The sequence below is a fragment of the Loa loa genome (genome assembly GCF_000183805.2).
Source record: "Loa loa unplaced genomic scaffold supercont3.7, whole genome shotgun sequence".
Classification (NCBI taxonomy): domain Eukaryota; kingdom Metazoa; phylum Nematoda; class Chromadorea; order Rhabditida; family Onchocercidae; genus Loa; species Loa loa.
Window position 1 is genome coordinate 81151 of NW_018108187.1, and position 22145 is coordinate 103295.

The 22145-nt window shown below is 34.2% G+C and overlaps 5 protein-coding genes across 5 annotated transcripts in view; 3 read left to right on the forward strand and 2 right to left on the reverse strand.

Annotated features, from left to right (window-relative positions):
- Positions 1–1973, forward strand: part of LOAG_16534 (hypothetical protein) — a gene marked incomplete at its 5' end in the record, with an annotated part of 4050 nt that extends 2077 nt beyond the window's left edge. Inside the window, 3 exons of the mRNA XM_020449188.1 lie at positions 843–921; positions 1108–1203; positions 1666–1973. Coding sequence (XP_020307308.1) covers positions 843–921; positions 1108–1203; positions 1666–1899 — 409 coding nt within the window. The 3' untranslated portion in view covers positions 1900–1973. The remainder of the gene's footprint in view (positions 1–842; positions 922–1107; positions 1204–1665) is intronic.
- A 10-nt stretch (positions 1974–1983) lies between these two features.
- Positions 1984–4245, reverse strand: LOAG_04959 (hypothetical protein). The gene is made up of 5 exons (XM_003140500.2): positions 3899–4245; positions 3467–3597; positions 2974–3148; positions 2769–2858; positions 1984–2306 (listed from the first exon to the last, which is right to left on the reverse strand). The coding sequence occupies exons 1-5, from the start codon at positions 4043–4045 to the stop codon at positions 2160–2162; spliced, it is 690 nt and encodes a 229-aa protein (XP_003140548.1). The 5' UTR covers positions 4046–4245; the 3' UTR covers positions 1984–2159.
- Positions 4246–4794: 549 nt separating this feature from the next.
- LOAG_04961 (hypothetical protein) lies at positions 4795–11519 on the forward strand. Its single transcript, XM_020446724.1, has 12 exons — positions 4795–4892; positions 5196–5349; positions 5567–5701; positions 6506–6633; positions 6792–6891; positions 7262–7369; positions 8576–8809; positions 9178–9423; positions 9694–9942; positions 10184–10381; positions 10633–10710; positions 11031–11519. Exons 2-12 carry the CDS (start codon positions 5197–5199, stop codon positions 11184–11186), a joined length of 1785 nt encoding a protein of 594 aa, XP_020302967.1. The 5' UTR covers positions 4795–4892; position 5196; the 3' UTR covers positions 11187–11519.
- Positions 11520–12107: 588 nt separating this feature from the next.
- LOAG_04964 (ribonucleoside-diphosphate reductase) lies at positions 12108–16194 on the forward strand. The gene is made up of 11 exons (XM_020446725.1): positions 12108–12156; positions 12617–12762; positions 13294–13402; positions 13516–13689; positions 13824–13940; positions 14103–14236; positions 14543–14670; positions 14756–14856; positions 15127–15231; positions 15372–15485; positions 15619–16194. Exons 3-11 carry the CDS (start codon positions 13331–13333, stop codon positions 15769–15771), a joined length of 1098 nt encoding a protein of 365 aa, XP_020302968.1. The 5' UTR covers positions 12108–12156; positions 12617–12762; positions 13294–13330; the 3' UTR covers positions 15772–16194.
- A 4045-nt stretch (positions 16195–20239) lies between these two features.
- LOAG_16535 (hypothetical protein) overlaps positions 20240–22145 on the reverse strand; it is a 2402-nt gene continuing 496 nt past the window's right edge. Inside the window, exons 2-5 of the mRNA XM_020449189.1 lie at positions 21834–22032; positions 21458–21589; positions 21018–21151; positions 20240–20472 (exon numbers count right to left, since the gene is read on the reverse strand). Coding sequence (XP_020307309.1) covers positions 20379–20472; positions 21018–21151; positions 21458–21589; positions 21834–22032 — 559 coding nt within the window. The 3' untranslated portion in view covers positions 20240–20378. The remainder of the gene's footprint in view (positions 20473–21017; positions 21152–21457; positions 21590–21833; positions 22033–22145) is intronic.

Genomic DNA, 22145 nt, shown 5'->3' on the forward strand with positions numbered 1-22145 from the left:
ACATTTATTGAAATGACTTTAACATTCCTTTTGTTTAATTTAAATTTCTCATCAGATGAGGAGAAGTAACAGATGTCAGCGCCTATAGATCATAGATTAAACCATGATTTGTTGATCAGTTTGTAGACCATAAAAGTGGGAATTGGATTTGTGCTGATTATGCGAAATGAGAATCATAAATAGTGATTTGTGGGTTCTCCATATAAAGGGTTCCTGAGATGGGTGTTTGTGAATATACTGAAGCAATAGATTGAATAAAGATCTTTCAGAAAAAGAGAGAGAGTGTGACTCTTGAGAAATGCTGTAACCAAACAAGTTACGCTTTACTAATCTGCTTACTGCATTCCTTTTAATTTATGATTAACTCACTGTTATATTATCTATTCTCGGTGTTGACAGGTGTGTGTCCACGCGAGAGAATTGATACCGCCAGATGAGAGCGACTTGTTAGGATTATCAGTGTCATATGATGCTCGAGAACGACTTCAAGTAGCTTCAACTAAATGTTGGGGCCTCGCTGCTATTCACTTACGTCCAGGAGATACTATCAAGTAAACTTTGTAATTGTCTCGAACATGATATTCTGAAAATCCGGAATTGAATTTACAGAGTTCAAATTTGAGGAAATAAACATTTCCAGTGCTAAAAAAACATCACGTGTGAAAATTTTCGAAATCATTAAGAATTCTCCCGACGTTATTAACAAATTTCTCCAGCAAAACTTCCGAAAAAAGGTACTAGACATCCTCAAAATGAGTTGAAAGGAAAAGTTATTAAATAACTAGCTTAGCTTACTTGATTTCAAACTGTTTATAAATAACACGTCAACCACTTTTTGTCAGAGAAGTGAATCGTCATCCAGTTGCATCAAAATCTATGCTGAGATATTGGATGTTGGCAAGCATGGAGAAAAATGGTTTCGTAAGTGTTCTGGAAATCAGTATAACTGGAAAACACTTTAAGACTACGTTATGCTGGTCTGTTCTGGAAATCAGTATAACTGGAAAACACTTTAAGACTACGTTATGCTGGTCTACAACCTATCTTATATATCAATGCCATTACTATTATCACCAATACTAAAACTGCTAACAGTTATTGTTATAGGTTGAACTACTTGTTCATAGTAATGTCGACCAAAACATTGTTTATGATTATGAACTCGAAATGCCTGAAGACGTAGTAGTTATAGCAGCAAAACAGGTATGCATCACTTCTATCACAATTATTGTACAATCTCATTACAAATCAGTTAGACTTTGATCTTTTTTGGGTTGAAAAATATGAGTGTTCCACAAGTATACTCCTTCTACCAAAGCATGGGAATTACACCCGGAACATGATAAAGGATTTTTAAAAAGAAGCAACCAAACATGTTAATTCTTGTTGTGAGGTTCACTTCATTTTCCGCATTCCTGATGTTTTACCTTTCGGAACTCCACCTAAATTCATTGCAAATAGTGTAAACAACTTTTCATTTATTAAGAGATCACATTCATTGCCTACAGTCGAGAAACATGAAAATAATGACAACTGTAAAATGTTCATTCTTTTGAGTTAAAACGAGAAAATCACCGCAACAGTGAGATGAATTGTTGGTTTTTTGAAATTTGAAACAGATAAAATTTGACAAACAGTGCAAAAATTAAAAAAGTGTGGTTTCAGATACAATCGCTACGAACAATGTCTTCTAAACAACTGCAAGAAATGAAAACAATTTTAAGGAGGGATTTATCGCATGACTTGCCACATTCCAAACACAAAATATCAGTATCTATATGCGACAAAATTATCGAATTTCCCATTGGAAGTGATTACGATCCAAAAAAGTTAAAAAAAGGAAGAAAAGGTCAAGAACTGGAAGATACCAAGCAGAAAAATTCTCTGGCCTCAGTTTAAATGAATTCTAAATTTTAACCGAACTTTTAATCCAAAAGTTGTGTACATAGTTTAATAAAAAGGATACTTAACAGAACTCACTGAGTTACAGATCCCGCACAGATTCGTGCAAATGATAAAGTGATGGAAATTTCAGCATACATATTTAACAGAAGCAAAACTATGATCTTTCAGGAAATTCGATAATCTGATTTACCATTCTGGCATTATTATTTCCGAAGAAATCATAATAACTGAGAAAAATATACATACTTAATGCATCATAACAACGTCCCTCGCTTGCTCTCATCTCGCCTTTTCTTCGCCTCAATTAACTCTTCCGAAACTTGATTCTTCAACATTCCTTTCCTCTTCATTTGATATTCAATCATGCGGGCATTCAGTGTATATGATTCTGCTATTTCTCGCTAGAATAAATTGCGGTTTAACTTGCACAAGAAATGACACACATAATCTGTTAATTACTGCTACTAATCATGAAAAACTTTTGCAAAAATGTGGGTCATGTGATTAACTTTCGCAAACCCGACTGAAAACCTAATTTGGTGTGGCACTTGAGGGAGAAGAAAGCGAAATTAAAAGACACACTCAATGTTGTGAAGTTTGGGATCTGGACCGTCTATACTTTATATACTTTTTTATATACTTTTGTCTATGCTTTGCCAAAGAATAGACGGATATCATATGCTAATATCAAAACGTAGTGTGTAAAAGCACTACAGAAAGAATACAATGCATCGTACGAAGGCAAATTCTTAAAAAAATGCTTATATGATCAAACAAACTGTTCCATCGCTTTTGGAAATGTAAAAAATTAGTCTAACACTCTTCCAATTCTTTAACTCATTTAAAATTAGTGTGTTGCTTACCGCCTCCAGTTCATCCTCTGCTTCTTCGACCGTAGAAACAGTGACTGAACCAACCTTCCCCTGATTTTTTACATGTTTCGTCATGATTACCTGAAACAGAACTATAAGGACATGTATTAGAATAATTATAAAAATGTGACAATTACAAGTCAACTGATTACGGCAAGGAGAAATCTAGACGGCTAAGAAAAATATGTTTACTGACTTTTTTAACGGGTTGCTCCTCATTTGCAAGTTTAAGACCACCAATCTGCTGTGCAGATCGTACAGCATTATCAAATATAAAAAGGTAATTTTTAAAGTTGAACGGATGGTAGTAGAAAAGTGGAATCCCACACTTATGACAATTTTTTCTATACTGCTGCTCCAGTCCTTCTCGTCTGAAAATAGATTGAAATTTAGATATCAAGGCAATGAGCAATACTTTATATATCATTACTTAATATAAGTGAATTGTATGAATCCAAGCTACACTCATATTATGGTAACTGCACAATAAGCAAAGCAAAATTAGAATACCGCTTTTTTCAATGCTAGAGTAAGCAGCAGGGAAGACAAAAATCCAAGGACAAGATGAGGTTATTCCCGATTATTTCGATATTATTTTCCGGAAATTAGTACATTCCTTCGGCAAGAAATCAAGAAAATAGGTCCGGGAAATCTCAAAATAATGTACGGATTTCCAATAAAAGGTTCACCTTCGTACGTAAACAGTGTCACCATTAACACCAAATGTTTTAGCTTCCGTACGTGCGGGATCAATAATGCGTGACCGATCGCGCCGCCGTAAGGGCATCCTTGTTAACAGTGTATCTGTTATCATCGCTATCTATAACATGATTGTTGAGTAACTCATCAGAATGACAAACGAACAACCAGTAATAATTTACCTGAACTTACATATCAACAGAATGACCAGACAAGCGACTGCTCCTTTTCTACCATAACTTGTCGTAGAGATTCGCTAACTGGCCTTTTCTTCCCTGAGCCTTGGATGAACCATATGCACACATTAGCCCTTTCAAGGTTCAAATATCCTTATATGATACTGAACACTCTTCTGGTACATTTCCGACTACAACAGAACTGTCACTCTACTATGCTTACAAGGAAGGATATGAAGTACGTACCTGTCCACAGCGGCAGTAATAAGTATGCAATGGTTTGACAAAATGTTCTTCTCGGTCTTGTTCATCGATGATCTTACCTTCCCCTCGAAAACGATCATCTTCTACGTGCTCAACTTCATGTGGATCGCCTTCTATCATTGATGTCATCCTTTCTGCACATACGCTTCAAACGTACGTCAACAAGCCATCAAAGTGACCAATAAATTTACCAGGCGCAGAATTCAACGCTACCAATTTCGAAATCGACCAATGCTCTCGCTAAAAAATGTTGTCTTCAATCACTGTCATACATTTTTCTCAACCCATACAACACATTGCTTCGCCATTTCTATCAATCTCCACCGTTCCTCGACAACTTCTTTTGTCACCGACCCTATCTTAATCTATGCTGTTATCTTCAACAAGTTCTCAGTCATCTCTGCCCTCTCTCAATCAGCCTGGTCTCATACTGCCGCTTATCTTTACAAAATCCGTATACTTTACGTGATCCACGTAAGTATGTCATGAGCATCGCGTGCAGGAAATGTGGGCAAAATAACCATATGTGACATTGCAGTGTGGAGTCTGTTATTCATCTCGGCAAAGAGCATTTTATAGGTCTTACGATGTGTTATATTCGTGTATCGTTCATGTCTTATTCCGGATCCGGAAAAGCCTGAAGGGTTTGAAAACTACATTGAGTTAAGCTTATACTTATTAGCTAAATTACACAATTGTTAGCTATTTGCAAGATGCTTTAGATTTTATCATTACTTCTATGATTTTTTATTTGTTACGTAATTTTTTTCTTTAAATGCAGTGAATTATCAGTTATTATCAGTAGATGTATTTTCTAATATTATTTTACTGGGTTGTGTTGATTCTTTACGTTGTCCTTTTATAGAATCGAATAAAATGGGGTGATGAGACTGGACTAACTAGCAATTATCTAAAAACTAAAAGAGGCGGAATTAAGAGATGAACCTTGCTGAAGTGTGCATTCTGATTGAAATAAGTGGGTGAAACAGTATATTGTCCGCATTGTTTAGTAATTCTCCAATTTTTCTTAAATCCTCTGTAAAGGCAGCTTCAGACAAGCTCATGTTTCCACATTACTTTGAAATCCTTCTGTGCGGCAAGATATATGGATGGTACCTGTGAGTTAAAAAAAGGAATTCCTAAAGAAAAGCTAATTCATATGACTTGGGAATTGGAATGTTGAACTCTGTGTTCATCCATCAGGCATTATTTAAGTTTTTTAAAATTAAACTGTTATTTGGATAAAATATTATCTGGCTGAACAGGGTGGTATTTCAAGGATGTATGGTGTCGTTGTTACTCCACCACTCAACGAAACAGAAATAATGCATGTCGTTTATGTGGAGGAAAAGATTCCTCTTCTATTCATTAAACGAGTCCCAGTATCAAATAGAGCAAAACTGACCAGACAGGAACGTAAAGATCTCGACAAAGTGATTGGTTTGAATTTTATTCATACATTTTTCCACTTTTCTAGCTTCTGGCTTATAACTTCGTTTTTGCTTTTCTTATGGAACAGTTTTCGAACTTTATGAATCTTTTAACACTAAAAAGAAAGACTTATCAAGTGGAAACTCATATTTTCGAATGTCTAAAATTGGAATGAATAAATGTTACTAGAAACTGGCTAATAGTTGAAGAATATTTCAGGCTGAAAGAAATAAATCCCTTATGTTCGGTGACTGGATTGAATTTGAAGCAAGAGATATTGTAGAAGGTTGCATTGAGAAGTATGTGAAGACATATCCATTGAATTCTTGTCGCAGCATTGGCGACCATCTGCAGGTAAGAACTGTCTAATAAAATACGGAAATTCACTACTTGTAGACTTATTTCGTGAATAACTTCATGTTTTCAGTCTAGAATAAATTGTGATTTTGTTTTGATAGTTTTTTTTACTTTGCCATACCTTTTGTTTTTTTTATCTTTTGAATATTCTGGTGTTTTTTTTATTTTCCTTGATGTATGTTTCTATCAATTTTGTTATGTTATCTGGTATTCTTAGTGGCTGTAAGTATGCTTTTGTTGGTGAGATGCGTGCTTATGCGCAGAGTATTGCCTTTTCTGTTTATTTACTTATTTTTCTGTTATTAAGTAAGCGATTTTGTTTATCCATTAATTTTTGTTTGTTTGTTTTTTTACTTTTACTTTTTTCTGTTTGGTTTTGGTGGGTTTAAATCGTGCTCCATTTGATTTTTGTGAATGTGAAAGTGAATTAGTAAGTGGATTTAATGTTGAATATTCTAGTGCGGATTTCACTGCTTTGTTTCTACGACAATATGGTAATTTTTGTGTTTCAGTTGGTTGACTTTTTTCTGCACTATTTCAATGCTTTGCATGAAGTTCTCCTGTAGTAGAGGCAATAGTGAATGGAAACTGCATTCGTCATATATCCGGTCTTCTAGATTATGTTGGGGTCGTAAAATTCATTGGAAGTCGGATTAAGGATGATATATTATTAATTCATAGAACGAGGTTTAGGGCATCGCTTACTACAGTGTAATGAATCCAAATAAAGTGATTATTTTTTGGACTTGTCGAATAGAATGGATTTAGCTGATTTTATTTTTGATAACGTGATCATTACAGATTGAATCGAAGTGTGTCTTCCCACCATTAACTCGTGGATGGGAGAATGAATGTTACTGTGAATTGTTCGGTAAAGTTCGAGTTGATCCAGAATTGAGAAACTGCTTTCTTGTTGATGTCGCATACCGGTAACCCTTAAAAATAAATTTATTAAAAAGCTCATTTTTATGAAGTAGTATTTGGCTATACGATAGTCCTAAATTTAGTGGAATGTGTTTTACAAACAAGAAGTGTTCAGTTTTGATCAGCGTTTAAATTCTGCTTCTCTACGTCTAAAATTTTTGAGCTGCTGGATTTCCGTGGAAGTAACGCGAATATCATCTTTGAATGTTGAGGTTGATGAATATATTGATGTATCGGAGGAGCAGGATCTAGTTAATGAAGCGGTGAGCTTTGATCCTTGTTTACAAATCAACAATATAACTTATGTTTAGCAATTTGAGGTCCAACTTTTGGAATATTAGCAACAATATTCACTACTTTCTGAATTTTAAAACCAGCAGTTTTTTATTAATAAAGGTTCAAGAGTTGTTAGTTCTAAATAATTGCTTATATTACAATCTTATACTTAGCGACAAGAAAATTAAAGAGTGGAAATTCTCAGTTCTCTGCTATTTACTAAAATTTTGCTTCCCGTGTACGATGTGTTGCTGTAGAATGAAGTCAAATTAGAAGCATTACAGTTACCAAGCATATGGAAACTGCGAGATTTGTTGGAGAACTTTACTAAAAAAATTATCAGAATACGATTTTTAGCCTTGGAATCATGAAGATCCTCGCTTTGTTACCGTGATCAGCAACGATACTGATGAGAGTGATTCAGATTCGAGGGAAGGCAATCCTCAAGCATTATATCCCATCGAGGTGTTTTTTTCATTTGTTTCATCTACTCACAGTGTTTGGTGTTAATCATCACTTTTCTGTTGGGAAGGAAATTAAAGACTGAAAATTCTCAATTCTTTGCTCTTTGCTAAAATTTTATTTATCATATCCAATGTACAACTGTAGAATGAAGCCAAACTAGAAAGAGGCAAAACTACTTATTATGAATCTTTCCACATCATGGTTGTATTGACGATGAATCAATCATTCATGATTGTTTTACTTTTGATATTTTGTAGGAATCCATACTATTTTAGTTTATTTTTTTTATTTCAATATCATCATGTTACGCTTTTGCGAAAGTCTTCAGTATTTTATTCACAGACATTCTGTGTCACATTAATCGTAAAATATTAATGGGGTGTTAGCAAGAAATAACTAAAATCAAGGAGGCTGGTGAGGGAGAGTTCGAGAACAAGCAATATGAAGTTCATTTCGCTTTGGCTATTCTGGCTTAAAACACTCATGATTCTAAAAATCAGTTTGAAACAATTTATAAGAAACAATTTCAAAAAAAGAAAAACAGTTGGTCAAAAAAATTTATAATTTCGAAGCGGTAAATATAATATCTGTTAGCAGCCATGACTGTCATAGAGTCGTAACGAGCTAGAATTATTTTTCTTCAACTTGTATGCTTTCAGCGTACGAAATTTGTTCTCATTTCGATGAAAATTGAGTAGTGCCGGTCAAATATTGTTGTTGCTTGTGCACTGAATTTTGAACTTTTGTCTTTCGAAAAATTTAATTCTGTAGTCGATTTTTTTAAAATTATTTTCCGGCTAAAATCGTTGGGAATTAGGGCATAAAACCTGCCTGGGATTAATGCAGAGAAATATGAGATCGTTTCTTGGTATCATCTTAATTTGGAAAATATATCATTTCTTTCTGATTTTCCTCAAGAGTTTTTTAATCCAGAAACTGGAGAAAAGGGTTAAAAGTTTGGTAAATGCCAAAGCAAATTTTATTTGGAGGAAAATAAAAAGATACAAAGAGTTTAACAGCTGAAAAGTGATTAGCCAGGGTCTTGAACAGTAGAAATAATAAATGTTGCAAACCACTGCGGCAGTAATGTAGAACTTTGCGGTACATAGTAGACTCCACAAGAATCCTTTGAGTGCACAATTATGACTAGTAATAAGAATTCGTGCATTATTAGATTCCATGTTTAATGTTTTCATCGCGTTGCAGATATACAATGTGCAAGGTGTATTGGTTGGCGAGCGAAATGTTTATAGTAGACAATATCCAGACGTGAAAATCGCGTTGGCTTACGTTAAACGTGGACGACATACTCCCGTTGGCAGCTGTATACAGTTTAACGCTTATTACAGTATTCCTTTACAATTATATGTGGTTCGGTCATATCGTCGTTTGGAGAAACAATTCAAAACGAAACCATTCGAATTTGGATCACAATTTTTGGTTCTTTTTTCTTTTTTTTCTCCTTTTTTAGTATTCCTCACATGAGAAAGAGCGTAGCTGGTCACCGAAAAAATTACCTACACGCCAGGATAGAAGATATATGACTAGTCGACATGATTTTCCTAGGTTTTTTGTATTCCGTATAGTTGGTGACTGTTTTCTATTAGATTTTTTCCTCAATATATTCTTGATAAATGACTTGAAAGCAAAGTAGACCAGGCGAACTTGAAAAAAAATATGCTTCAGGCAAAATATGTTTGAAATCACAGTAGTCATGAAAACTTGAACTGCGCCGTGAGCTCTTATTCCATGATCTAGGGTAAAACAAGCTTAAATAATTTATCATTCCAGAAATTATATCATTTTAGTTGGAAATTTACGCCAACTGGGGATCAAATTTGCCGATGGGACATTTATGGAGCAAAGGTAAGGATCTGGGGTTGATCCATGATGCTGATCGACTTTTGCTACCTGTACTATTAAGTCAAAATCCATATGGACCCGTATGCGTATATGTGGCATATACAGGTCCTAGTCGTTTGAGTTGTTTTGCAATAAAAGATCTTTCGGACGTGGCAACAAAGAAAGCGAATGCAGTTATGAATAATGGCTATGTAGGAGTTTATCTTATTTTTACATTAAAAACATTCTTTGTTTATAAAATAAGAAGTTGATTTTTCAAGTCTCTTAATGTAGTTGTTTTGGCGGGTCGGAATTACTAAATAAATTGGACAAGCCGTAATGTTCTATCCTTATTACATCATAGTATGTTTCTCAGCAACGATCACTCGTTGAATTGACGACTAACAAAGTCCATTACGCAGTAATTTCATATGCATTAATAAATTAGAGTATGTTAAAGATTTACCGCAGCATGATTTTAGGCAGAACTGTCGAGTGATGGCTTGGTTTTGGGTGACGGCTTGCTTCTAGCATCCGATTACCTTTGCTTGGAAATTCGTTTCGACTGCAGTTCACAAAAAGGATGGGACAAGCTTGTCCCTGGGACATGGGTTAAGTTCACAGCGTGTAGTCCTGCTGGTAAGCCGGACTTCAGAATCAAAACCTGGAACTCGATAACTAATCCACTTTTGACGCAGATTCGTGCAGTTCCAACTTCCAATGATTATGCGGTAAGTGCACATATCTCTTTTTTCAATAACTTGAGAAGTGATTAGATTCAAGAAGACCTTGAATGTATGACAGCTTCATTTGATCCACATTTTAATGTGCCATCTATAGCTATGTTAGATATCTTTAGATTCATCCGTCATTCGCTAAAGTCCGAATTAATGGGGAAAAAATTGTTTAACCTATTTGTTTAAATCTATAATCTGATGATTTTTCGAGTATTTAAAAGTTTTCCAACTTCAGTTTGAGGCATGTGGCTTTTTCGAACAAGAGCTAAGCGCTCTAAAATCAGCTGTATTCGGTTTTATTGAAATACCGCTCGAAAAACGACCACTGATGAATCCAAAGAATGAAGGTATAACAATTGTTTGGGTGCGAGAAGATAAAAGAAACAAAAAAACACGTTTCATACTTCATTCGGTTGAAATCCCGCAGATTGTCGTAAGTTCGGTTGCATTTTCATTTCAAGTAACTTAAGTATTTTTATTTGTTCGTTTTTTATAGATATTTTTTCCTAAACTGATTATTTTGCCGGTAAGCAACTGTAACATACTCATTACGAAGTTTCAATTATTAAGCTTCATTTCATACAAAAAAATGAACTGATTTTCAGCAAAGTTAAAAACAAAATCATACTGTAACTGATGTATTATTTTCATACAATTTGTTTTCTTAATAGATACACTTTGAAGGATGTTGAAAAAGATACGGAAGGAAAGTCATCACAGCCTTTAATGAATGACGTTGATCAATGTTATTTAACAGAAAAAGTAGGTTTAAAGTACTGTTTAGTACTGTCTAATAGAAAGGGTGGGTTTAAAGCCTGTTCATATCAAGCACGGCAAAAGTTATAATAGAAACGTATATTTCCACGAGGTACTTTTCGGTTCTATTTTTCATATATGACACATGTATGCTTTTGTATGAAAGACTGAATGGCGACAAAAGAAAAAAACTACCTGGGATCTCCATTAGGTTTGTGTGATAAATGGTAATTGCTTTGGAGATCTAATAAAGAGGTAAACGATAGTTTTTTAGAAGTTTATTTTTGGTATCATTAGCATCTTATTACAATGAGCAATAATTTCAGTTTACTGTGCCATGTAAGGGGATTGATTGCGAAGGCAAACGGTTACTGCAGCGTTGCTTTAATAACAGTGCGATTGTAAGCCTTATTCAAGCATCAGATAATGAACTTTTGACTAATATTGTGAAGTTACTGACCGCTGAAAAATCGGGAAGTTGAAGAATTTTGGTTTGAATGTTGTTTAAAAATGCCGCAGTTGAACATTATTATAAATCTTTATGCTTTCTAATCATCGGTTTACTGACTTTATTTCTTTCTGGCCTTTATCAAAATGTGATACTGTTTATTTCTTAATGTCCTGAAACTTTTTTAGCTTTCATTATCGCTTATTAATGGAAACATATATGGCATTTATTATGTGCACCACAACAGAACTCCTTATATGTATTATGCTAAAGCCACTCAAGATTCTCAAAGTATAATCGCTGTTATCATTCCTCTCATGTAAATCGGATGACAATAACACTTAATTCGAGCAAAAAAAGTTATCAGCACCCTGTAAGAGTCAACTTTCATTATCGCCATATTGCCAACAGATTTCGTAGGGAAAGCGATAATTTACCAAACAGCTCATATTTCGTGACTTTGGCTTTTGTGTGATCAAATTTGATGTAAGGTTAGAGGGAAAGGGTTTGAACTCATATTAATTGATGATATGATTTAAATTAGGAAGAGAAGGGGCCGAAAGTTCCTCTCCATTTTATACCAAGAAAATTTTAGAATTGTTACTTCATTTCATGGATTCTTAATATATGTTTGTAAATGTATGCTCTATGCATAATAAAAATGGATTCAAACTTGTTGGGAATTTCATGTTTTTTGTGTGTGTGCTTCATGGCTAAAAAATGTTCATAAACAACAAGAAGTGGTTGTCAAACATTTTTCTGAGAAGAAAAGTAGTTTAAACGACAAGTGTAAACTACTGCTTGTTATTTATCTATCTCATAATAATCTCTATTATCATAATAAGCATCTATCTCATAATAAGCAAGAGATTCCATTCAATTGCTTTCAGACACCGCAAATTTTCGAATAGCAATTTGTTTGGGAGTAAGAATTACGATGAATAAAAATGATCAACAAAAATGGGGTCACAAACAGAATGAGTGCCAGTGAGTATTTGCGTCAGGTAAAAAATGTCCCATGCACTTGTTGAGGATTTATTGTCCAGTCAAATTAAAATATACGCTAGTTTTGTCTCATTAGTCCTGTCATATCGCCTATACCTGAAAATTACTAGCAACATCTCACTTGGCTAGTCGTATCTTCCCTCATCTCGTTACTTCCATCACATCAAGCGATCAGCACATATTTATGGGAGCTTTTTTGATCATTTTTGACATATCATCTTAACTATTCCCTTTCAATACTGCAACACCTCTTTTACAGTTAATTTACTATATTACGAATCTGGAATGGATTGCCTAATCTTCACTCCACTACCGACAACAATGGGGATAGTAGCGCCTGACTAACTCACTTTTCCCACTACAATGACGTGAATGGAATAGTATCAACACAATCTTTAAAACAGAGGAAAAAATTGCATTTCATTCTTGAGGGTCCGAAATTTACACTACTCTTTATAGAGTCTGAATTTTATGTTGGCAACGTTCTCGGCCAACTACGGCCAGAAGGCGCGAAATTCCCCACGTATTTGAACTGGAAATGTAATTGAAGTTTGTGAGTGTGTGGTGCGCATTCTGGAAGGAGTCATTCTTCGGACTTTTGTAAGGTATGCATGTGCACTTGGTTCTTTTCATACTTCGTTACGTCTAGAAGTGGTCATAGGATGACATTAATTGGGAAACTTTTTTTTAACTTTATTTTTTCAAATCCAAATTTCTCTGTTCATATGTTGCTTAATCCCGCACAAATTTATCTAGGGCACTGTTTTGAAAAAAAATATATGCTGTTTATTGCTACTCAGGAATCACTAAGATAATCTTTTAATTAACATAAATTAAAATGGTAAACAAACTGAGGGTGTCCTTGCAGTCATCAAACTATGAATATGCATAAGTAGCGAGAGATTGTTTTTATGGTCCAAATAAAACCGAGAAGTTTGGTAATCTTCGAAGAATTAATAAAAAATTTGTGGTTAAATCTTCGGTGTGCCTCAATAATCCTAATTTATGTGTGGTTGCCGATTTACTTGAAAATAAATCTCTTTCGACGTTATCCCTTTGTTCACGGACTTATTTCTATATAGATATATAGAGCCATCCTTTTTCGGAAAATTTTTAAACACCTCCTCGTTTTTCAGGATTTCAGCTGTATAATAGCAGCTGTTACTACTAACAATGCCACTCGAAGAAGTTAATGTTAACTGTAACGATTTATTAAGCGTGAAGGAGAACTTAACGAGTCAGAAGGTCTGAATTTCATAAATAACCGTGATATTGATCTTTGAAGTTTTGTGTGCATTCAGAATTTCGAAAGTTTTTATTTTTATGAAACATACGGATAAATTTCACCATAATTTTAGTCGGGACCACCAAGTGGTGCTCCTGAAAGAGCCATTACAACTTCAAGATGTGAATCGAATGGAGAGATTTTGTTGGCCGAAAATCCAAATCGTTTTGTTATATTTCCCATCAAATTTCATGATATTTGGGATTTTTATAAGAAGGCCTTGGCATCATTTTGGACTGTTGATGAGGTCAGTTGATATAATTATGATTAGTAGTGAGTTCAGCCATAACATTCCTCTGGAAATAAAGTTCCGAAGCATTAGGTTTCGATCCTATTATGATAAATATTTTTTCCCCGAGAGTACATGCAATCTAATTTCAGGTTGATCTCAGCAAGGATTACCGTGACTGGGAAAATTTGAATGATGGAGAGCGTCATTTCATCTCAAGAGTTTTAGCGTTTTTTGCCGCCTCAGATGGTATCGTTAACGAAAATTTGGTGAGTTTCTAATTTAAACTACTGGAACCACTTCAAAAGGTTCGTAAGCGAAGATTCCGTGAAATATGAAGGTTTGAGTTTTTCAACTAGTCACAGTTTTTTTATTTCGTTACAATTTTTTCAAGGCAACTTTTTGCATCCCTTCTGTTCGATTTATTTTAGGTAAATCGTTTCTCGCAAGAAGTTCAGGTACCAGAAGCACGTTTTTTTTATGGTTTTCAAATTATGATCGAGAACGTCCATTCTGAAATGTACTCCAAAATGATTGATACCTACATTCGTGATCAAAAACAAAAGCACGTCTTTTACCGACCAGTTTGATTCCTGTTTGCGTGATAATTTTATCTCTACATAGGTTTTTAAAATATACCAGAGTTACATACTACACTCTTTTCAAATAAATCTGATCGCATTAGACACTGCTTTACTGCTTTGCACCGATGCGAAACTGGGTTTTGACTAAGCCTTTTGCACCTCCAAATGCAAAAAGCAATTTTTATTCGGGGTTGTAGTATTTTTGGGGTACAAGGAAACATTGGCATATTTGCTTTGATAAGTTAATGATGAGATCAGCTACAAAAATTATCTATTCTTTTTTTAAGGTCTCTCTTATTCAATGCAATTTATGAATTCGAATTCGTCAAGAAGAAAGCTGATTGGGCATTATGTTGGATTGCTGATATAAAAGCCCCCTATGCGGAACGACTGATAGCCTTTGCTGCTGTTGAGGGTTAGTACCCTACTTTTTTGTTAAAGCAGTTATCTCCCATCACATTGGTTCTATCTTTTCGATATTATAGAAACATCTTATTTAGGAATATTCTTCTCTGGAAGCTTTGCTGCAATATTTTGGTTGAAAAAGCGCGGTTTGATGCCTGGTTTGACGCATAGCAACGAGCTGATTTCAAGAGATGAGGTAGATTATGTGTAAATATTTAACAGTAGATAATTGATTAGGATAGTTTTGGTCGATTAGGAGAAAGTAGTCCAGATTATTGATGAAACCAAAGCGCCCATTCCTCTAATTGCCGGATTTCAGCAAATTCGAGGTCGGATATAATAAGCTCAATGTCAGTCGTTTCAAATACGAAGATGCTTATCTAAAACATTGAAGATGAATTAATCGAGAATTTTCTCAAAAAAAAAAGAAAAAATGAATTCAAGAGATGTTAATTTTCATTTTTAGGGCTTGCATCGTGATTTTGCCTGTCTCTTGTACACTTATATTAAAAATAAGCCTTCAGAGGAAAGAATTTACCAGATTATTCGCGAAGCGGTTGATATTGAAAAGGTGAATCGATTTATTTGTCCTTATATCTTTTAACTTTCCATTGGCAAATGACGCAAATTACCTTCCCAACTCTTTTTTTTCCGAAAATGACGCTTACCATAGACCGCATTTAACAACGATTTAGCTTGTTTGAAATTTAGGAATACTTAACGGAAGCATTACCGGTTGACCTGATCGGCATAAACTGCAAGTTGATGTGTCAATATATTGAATATGTAGCTGATCATTTACTAACAGAACTCCATTGTGCAAAGGTAATTTCTCATGAACAGTTTTAAATGATAAAAATTGTGAAACTATAGCTGTTAAAGGTTTCTTCGTTAGTTTCTTTAAAATTATAAAACCAGCTTCCTGTAGGTTTCCTAATCTGTAGTTGTGATATTTCAGATGTACTATTCGGATAATCCATTTGATTTCATGGAGCGTATATCGATCGAAGCCAAAACTAATTTTTTTGAAAAACGTGTCAGCGAATACCAGAAAGCTGGTGTTCTATGTAGCGAAGAAGGAAAAAGTTTCAAGTTAGATTCAGATTTCTGATTCTTCTGTGATCCATACAGTATTTATACCTCACCGTTAATCATTTCTTGTGGACGAACTTTTCCGAACTATCCGTAGTAACATATTGTTTTTTGGGTCTATTCTTACTGCACTTTTCGGCTCATAGAAGAAATCCGGATTGTTCCTTTTTTCAAGCGTTCACTTGTCATTTCTTTTAGAATTAAATTATTGGATACATCAACACCTCTTCTAACTTGTAGCAAAAATTCTTTCTAACAGCAGCTGCATCATACATTACTGCAAATCAGTTGAAAGAAGAGCGAGAACAAAAATAGGGGTTAGAAGATAAAAAGGAATAAAAGAAAAATGAGTCTATATGATTGTCCCTTCCCACATTAATGTCGCTGATGTCTGAGCATTCCAAATTACTGAAATCAGACCTGTCTTCATCTAGAATGTCGCATTACTGATTTATTGAAATTTTGATATTTTCCCGTGTGTTACATATTCTGGTTATTGTGATACATATTGATATTTCAATTCCAAGTCACTTATTATGATGAAAATACAATTTTGCAACTTAACAGGATCTTTCTGTCACTTTGTGGTTCTTCGCTATAAGAAATGATACAGTTATTCAGCGCTGGAATATTAAGAGAGGTGAATTTGATATTAACTTTAAAAAGTTCGGATTCGTTAAAAAATCGTGAAAATTTGATTATTTCTCAAGATGTGTTAACAAAGTTAAAATACCCTTTCTTGCGAATAGCCGACGAAAAGGATTTTCGACTTTAATCGTGTATTTCTTTCGGGAAATTCCCGAAAATACAAAACATACCGGATTACGAAATGGTTTCAGTGAAATACTGAAAAAGAAACAGATTACATCCTGCGATTTTCATAAAATACTTCAGCTGAAGGCAAGGGGATACTAAAGATGAAGACTCTTGAAACTCCATTCATCGTTATGCGTATGTGGACGTGGAGATTCGGCCCTTTTTTCTTAGCCCTGATCTCCAGCATATTGCCTCCATCAAATAGCACGTACTTTCAGCGTCCTTTTACAACGTTTCACAAGTAGTTATTTATAATTTAGGATCTAAATAATGTCCAGCTATCGTCGGTGAGACCTGAAACGTGTCCTCCCATCTAGGCCTACCTTTTATAAATGATATCGTTGATTATATCAAATAGAATTCTCTAATCCAGGTGAAATTCTACTAAGACTTGACAGGCAAGCAGCATAAATTGTTCAAGACTACAAATTGCAAAGGATTACTTTCTGGACTTGAAAAATGGCTTGCTTGCTATATTTTCAAGATGATTTAAAGTGAACAAAGGTCTCGTTTCGTTTTTATTATTTCCGTTAGAATCAGTTGTCCATTAAACGGGATTTAGTGAACTATTTTGAAGTGTTTATTATGCATTAATTTTCTGATCATTCCTAATGCATATATAAGATTCCTGAAAGCCACTTTACTTAAAAATTATGAATTAGTGAAGTAATTAAAGGGATGGAAAATTAATTGGGAATATAAGGAGGTATGGTAAAATGATGGAAACAAAGACATTTACTCCAAAGATTATTCGGGAAGGACGATTTAAAAGCAGCGAGGAATGAGACTGAAAATCGCTCTATGATCAGTTCATAGCAAGTGTATGGCTTGTAAGCTTAAATTTCTTGCTCGTAAAACGAAAAGAAAGAAGTTTTTAAAAATTTGAAATGAAACAAAGAGATTGCGAATATGGCTGATGATGATTTCAGAGAATGTAATCCTATTAAAAAATGACCTATTCTAAGCAAAGTGCGGTATCATATTCCTTACAGCATTTTTGACACAGTAGTGAAGTGTTTCGGTCCTGAAGTGGTGTATAGAGTAATGTATTAGGTTAGCTTACAGGAAATATTAGTTTTACCATGACAAAAGTCCGTTAAGCAATCGAACTTTCGATACTGGTGGTGAATATTAAGGAACTTTAGCGAGGCTGATTCAGAAGCATGGTAAAAATCAGACGGATTACTGAATTTTTGTCAGAGTTAAGGTGATATTTCTTAAATTTTTATCCTATTTTGTATAAATCTGTAAGAATCAAAAATTAAGAACATACAATGAAAGGTTCTTCTGTTGAATTTATTATTTCCTCCGATGGACAGATTTGCACGTTGCATACTGAACTCGTTTGATCCATTCGACAGCAACGAAAGCATCCTAAATTGCGATCGAATGGCGAATTACCAGTAAATGCGTTATCCCTATTAAGATCACTTGACTGAAATGGCATACTGGAATTAATAAATAATATAATTCGCAATGATACTGTTATTAACCGCCATCAGAATCAGCCCAAATCAAGACCACTACATTTCAAAACGAGGTTACACATGTTGCAAGACATCTCAAAGCTAGGATGTGTTTATTACAATAGTCACCAGTGAATCGTCAAAAATCAAATCAACAATCTGTATGTGAAGGAAACGCATAATTTCGGGGAGTGTATTCGTGGTCTTACAGTAGTGCTAAGAAGAAAACTGACAAAAAGTTGCTATCAACATGGATTGCTATTCACAAATGACCCTATAAAAATGTTCCGATAAGGTTGAACTACTTATAATACAATAGTCCAAATGAAAAATAAGTTCTCGGCATTTAGTGGCATATTCTTGCAACTCAGCGCCTTAAAGAAACTTCTTTGACCTAGTTGCTAAGTTTCGAGTGCTGCAAAAATAAATTTTTCATGAGATAATGTTACTTCACTCCATGACTTTAGTGGAAATTGCGGCAATATACTTCTCGGGAATTTCATTACCACATGCTCTCTCCAATTTCAATTTCCAATATAGGATTGTTATTACATAAGTTTTTGTTAGTCTCCTTAAGGTCCAAAGCAAACAATCAATGCCTACAGTTTATTCCCATACCATGAACTCACAATAAGTAACGGGATTATTGACAAAGAAGGCAAAACAGAAAAAATGAGCGAAATAAAATTACAAACCTTTGTTTAAGAAATATACTCAACGATCACAGACAGCAAAGACTGAAAAGCATCCATATGAAACGGCAAATGTTAGTATTAATAGCATACGTAGATGGTACAGATTTAAGAGCAAATAGAGACTCCATCTCTTTTTTTTTCTTTATTTTTGCATTCACTCCTCAATCACAATTTCAATCGTATAATAACATGATTGCTGATAATGACCACAGATGCCTTCCACCTACTGCGTGTTCTCAGCAGTTGCTCCTTTGCCGGAATATCTTTATCATTAATCATACCATTAAAATCTCATCAAATACAAATTTTTCCCAAAGCAATACACGAAAACAATGTGAATGATTCTGGGAATACTCTGCTCTGTCTATAAAATTTAAGAACAGGAAAATTGATACAAGCAGACGACATAATGCACAATAATCAGTAAAATAATGTCTTAAAAAATAAATGAATAAATTAACTAATTGCAAACAGCATGCTGTTGAAAATTTATTTGTGAAATCTGCAAAAACGTCCAGTTTTTCAGTTCATGTTCACTTCTAACAAATGCTCATTTCCAGTAAATCTGTTAATTAATAACGCTGACATTAATCATTAAAGAGAAACACTCGTCTTTCTCTTGTACTTGATTTGAATAAAATTGCAAAGCTATTTCTATTTGATTTGCTTCAACCATACCATAGACACCAAAACTCCAAGTTTTAACCGTGTTAATCCTTCGAGAATGGTCAAAGAAATCAAAATTCTCCGCCGTTTAAATCTGATCTGCCTGAACTAAAACCAATTTATCGCAAAGTTTTCTTTAAGTCATCCAAAAACTTCATACACCAAAAATTTTTCGAAAAAAATATGCCACATAACTGTCTTTGACAAAAAATAAAAAAATAATCTGGAATAAATTAATTAAAATGGAGACTAAAAATAAGCTTGAGATATCACAAAAGACTGCTCCATACAATTCAAGCGAAAGAGGAAAAAATCGGAAGGCTCATAACGTAGCCAAAACGAAAAAAAAAAACGCCAAGGACGAACTCTCAACAAGGGAAAACTGAAAGATGCAAACTCGTAGAAATGATGGAAAATATTTTTAATAACATTTTTGTAAGAGCTACAACAGCTCTACTGAATTTTTATGACATTTCCAGGGCAGAAGTAATCTCGCAATTTCAACTATGATAGTAATATGCTATTGATCCATTAAGGGGGGATGAAGTGGAAACTCTAATTTTATTTGGAACAGTTGGAACAATAATGCCCTAATGTCATAAAAATTAATGAATAAGATTTTATTACTACTTTGTTACAATGAACAAAAAAGTTGGTGAATTATTAAAAATTGAAGTACTAAAAAGCTCAATATCATAAGGTGCTCTTATGGTATGCTGTCTTACTAGGATACAATTAATCTCCCATTGTAACCTCTTTAATTCTTCTATTTCATAGCCATACCTTGCAGTGATATTTTCCTAGAATTTTGGTAGTCATCCAGGACTCATTCCTAAATTTCTGTGGATTTCATAAATAAGTGATGATTTGAAAAAAGAAGACGTGGAATAAAAGTCACATAATTAACCATAAATTGATAAAAATCAGATGAAAAGTGTAGAATTATTGTGTTGCGTCATGACGTATTGAATAATTAATAGTTTTCAATTATATGCAACTGGTGCAGCGTTCAACCCAGGCACATTATTATTGTTTAAGGAATGACGTTGATATCCACGCAAAACTCGATCTTTTAACCTGGAATCACAAAGGCACAAAAATACTGCAGCAGGGATAAACTAGTTCTTCAATTCATTGGTGCCTCTTCATTTATTAATCAGGCAAAATAAGGAAATTAATTGAGAGCCGTTTATTCTTAATTCAAAAAAGATGAAATGAAAAATGGATGGAAGGTAATAGTAAAATGATGCTATGATTTATTAAAAATTCTAAAAAGTCAGAAGGATAAAAGAGAACTGAAAGTAAACATGAATGAAAATTCAGAACCAAAGTTTAGATACACATGTCTGAAGTACATCTCCATTATTACGCAATCGATCATTTTGACTTCATTTCAGCTTTTTCTGAATGCACCACAACATCAAGAAAGCATAAGTATATTAGGAATATTAATAAAATTCAAAAGAAAAGCTGGAGAAAAAACTGAAGTGAAGTCAAAATGACCAACTCCGTAATAATGAAGACGTTCGTAATAATGAAGACGTACTTCAAAGATGTTATTCTAGAATTTGGTAGGATTCATGAAAATGAACCTTTGAAATGGAGGAAAGATCCATGCTTACCTGTCATCACCGTACTCGCAAACAATGCATTTTTTATTTCGATTAAGTGCCAACAAAACTTGATATGCATGGGATGATTTCATGATTGTGTTATATGTACAGTTGCGCAGCAGCACCAAATTCACTTCCAGCCTCTGAAAATAAAATTATAAAAACTGAGATTTTAGCAAAAATCTGAATTCTGGAGCTTCTCGTATTTCATGTCTTATGTAATGAAGTAAAAGAATGTGGTATTGTTATGGGATTCCCTGAACAAGATTCAGACATTACCAGATGGTATTGCTCATAATTGTGGGACTCCTTACATGTAGTTAAGGGCTTGAGTTTTCTAATCATAATTATTGAAGCTGATAAGTGATATAATCACTCTTCTAGTTATAAAAAATCGTCAATCTGTAAATAAACAATATTAGTTTATGCACTAAAATGATGAAACTCACTTCTAGCGTACGTTCAACTTCAGGAATATCGACTATCTTGAAATCAACATTTAAAAATTCGATAGACTGGATTCGCCATGCTCTAATGTGAACTATACCACGAAGTAACCGTTGAAAAGTGGGATAATTAGCCTGAAATGAACTGTAAAAAGGAAAAAAACTCGTTTGCTGGAAGCGCAGAAAGATTTATGTGTGAACGCAAAAAGAATTTATGCTTATGTTTTCTGTTGCCGCAGAAAAACAACAGATGATGGTAATTTTGCAATGTTATCCTTTGTCGAAAAAAGCAAACTGGGATTTACAAAAGACGTCGATCGGAACAATTCAGAAAACAAAAAAAACAAAAAAAAAGTAGAAAACAAAAAAAAATGCGTACAGCGAACGGACGAAGATCGCATCGTGAATGAAACTGCAAGATGAATTTACCACTGGTTGTTTCCATGACTGACAATCGATCAGGTGATAACCCCACGCGATACATATAATCGACACCATCCAAGAATTGCTGACCTGATGTTTTCAGCAGTAACTTCTCCGTTGCCATTGCAGTCAAACTTTTCACCAGGATCATTCTACTGCAAAACCCGTAGCTTTTTTTATCTTCAAATTAATGACGTATAATGAAGAACGAGTGGTAAGTCTAAAAAGGACGTAGAACCAAAAGTTATCTCAAAAATCGGACATTTCC

What these genes read in the sequence shown, in the direction of transcription:
- LOAG_04959 (XM_003140500.2), bottom strand. Translation starts at nt 4,045, where the DNA reads ATGACATCAATGATAGAAGGCGATCCACATGAAGTTGAGCACGTAGAA. An exon ending in GACACTGTTTACGTACGAAG is followed by an intron (nt 3,149 to 3,466) that starts GTGAACCTTTTA and finishes ATCTATTTTCAG; the next exon opens with ACGAGAAGGACTGGAGCAGC. An exon ending in CAGAGGATGAACTGGAGGCG is followed by an intron (nt 2,307 to 2,768) that starts GTAAGCAACACA and finishes AATTTATTCTAG; the next exon opens with CGAGAAATAGCAGAATCATA.
- LOAG_04961 (XM_020446724.1), top strand. Translation starts at nt 5,197, where the DNA reads ATGTATGGTGTCGTTGTTACTCCACCACTCAACGAAACAGAAATAATG. An exon ending in AACGTAAAGATCTCGACAAA is followed by an intron (nt 5,350 to 5,566) that starts GTGATTGGTTTG and finishes AGAATATTTCAG; the next exon opens with GCTGAAAGAAATAAATCCCT. An exon ending in CAACTTCCAATGATTATGCG is followed by an intron (nt 9,943 to 10,183) that starts GTAAGTGCACAT and finishes TTCCAACTTCAG; the next exon opens with TTTGAGGCATGTGGCTTTTT.
- LOAG_04964 (XM_020446725.1), top strand. Translation starts at nt 13,331, where the DNA reads ATGCCACTCGAAGAAGTTAATGTTAACTGTAACGATTTATTAAGCGTG. An exon ending in AGAACTTAACGAGTCAGAAG is followed by an intron (nt 13,403 to 13,515) that starts GTCTGAATTTCA and finishes CCATAATTTTAG; the next exon opens with TCGGGACCACCAAGTGGTGC. An exon ending in AGCTGATTTCAAGAGATGAG is followed by an intron (nt 14,857 to 15,126) that starts GTAGATTATGTG and finishes TTTCATTTTTAG; the next exon opens with GGCTTGCATCGTGATTTTGC.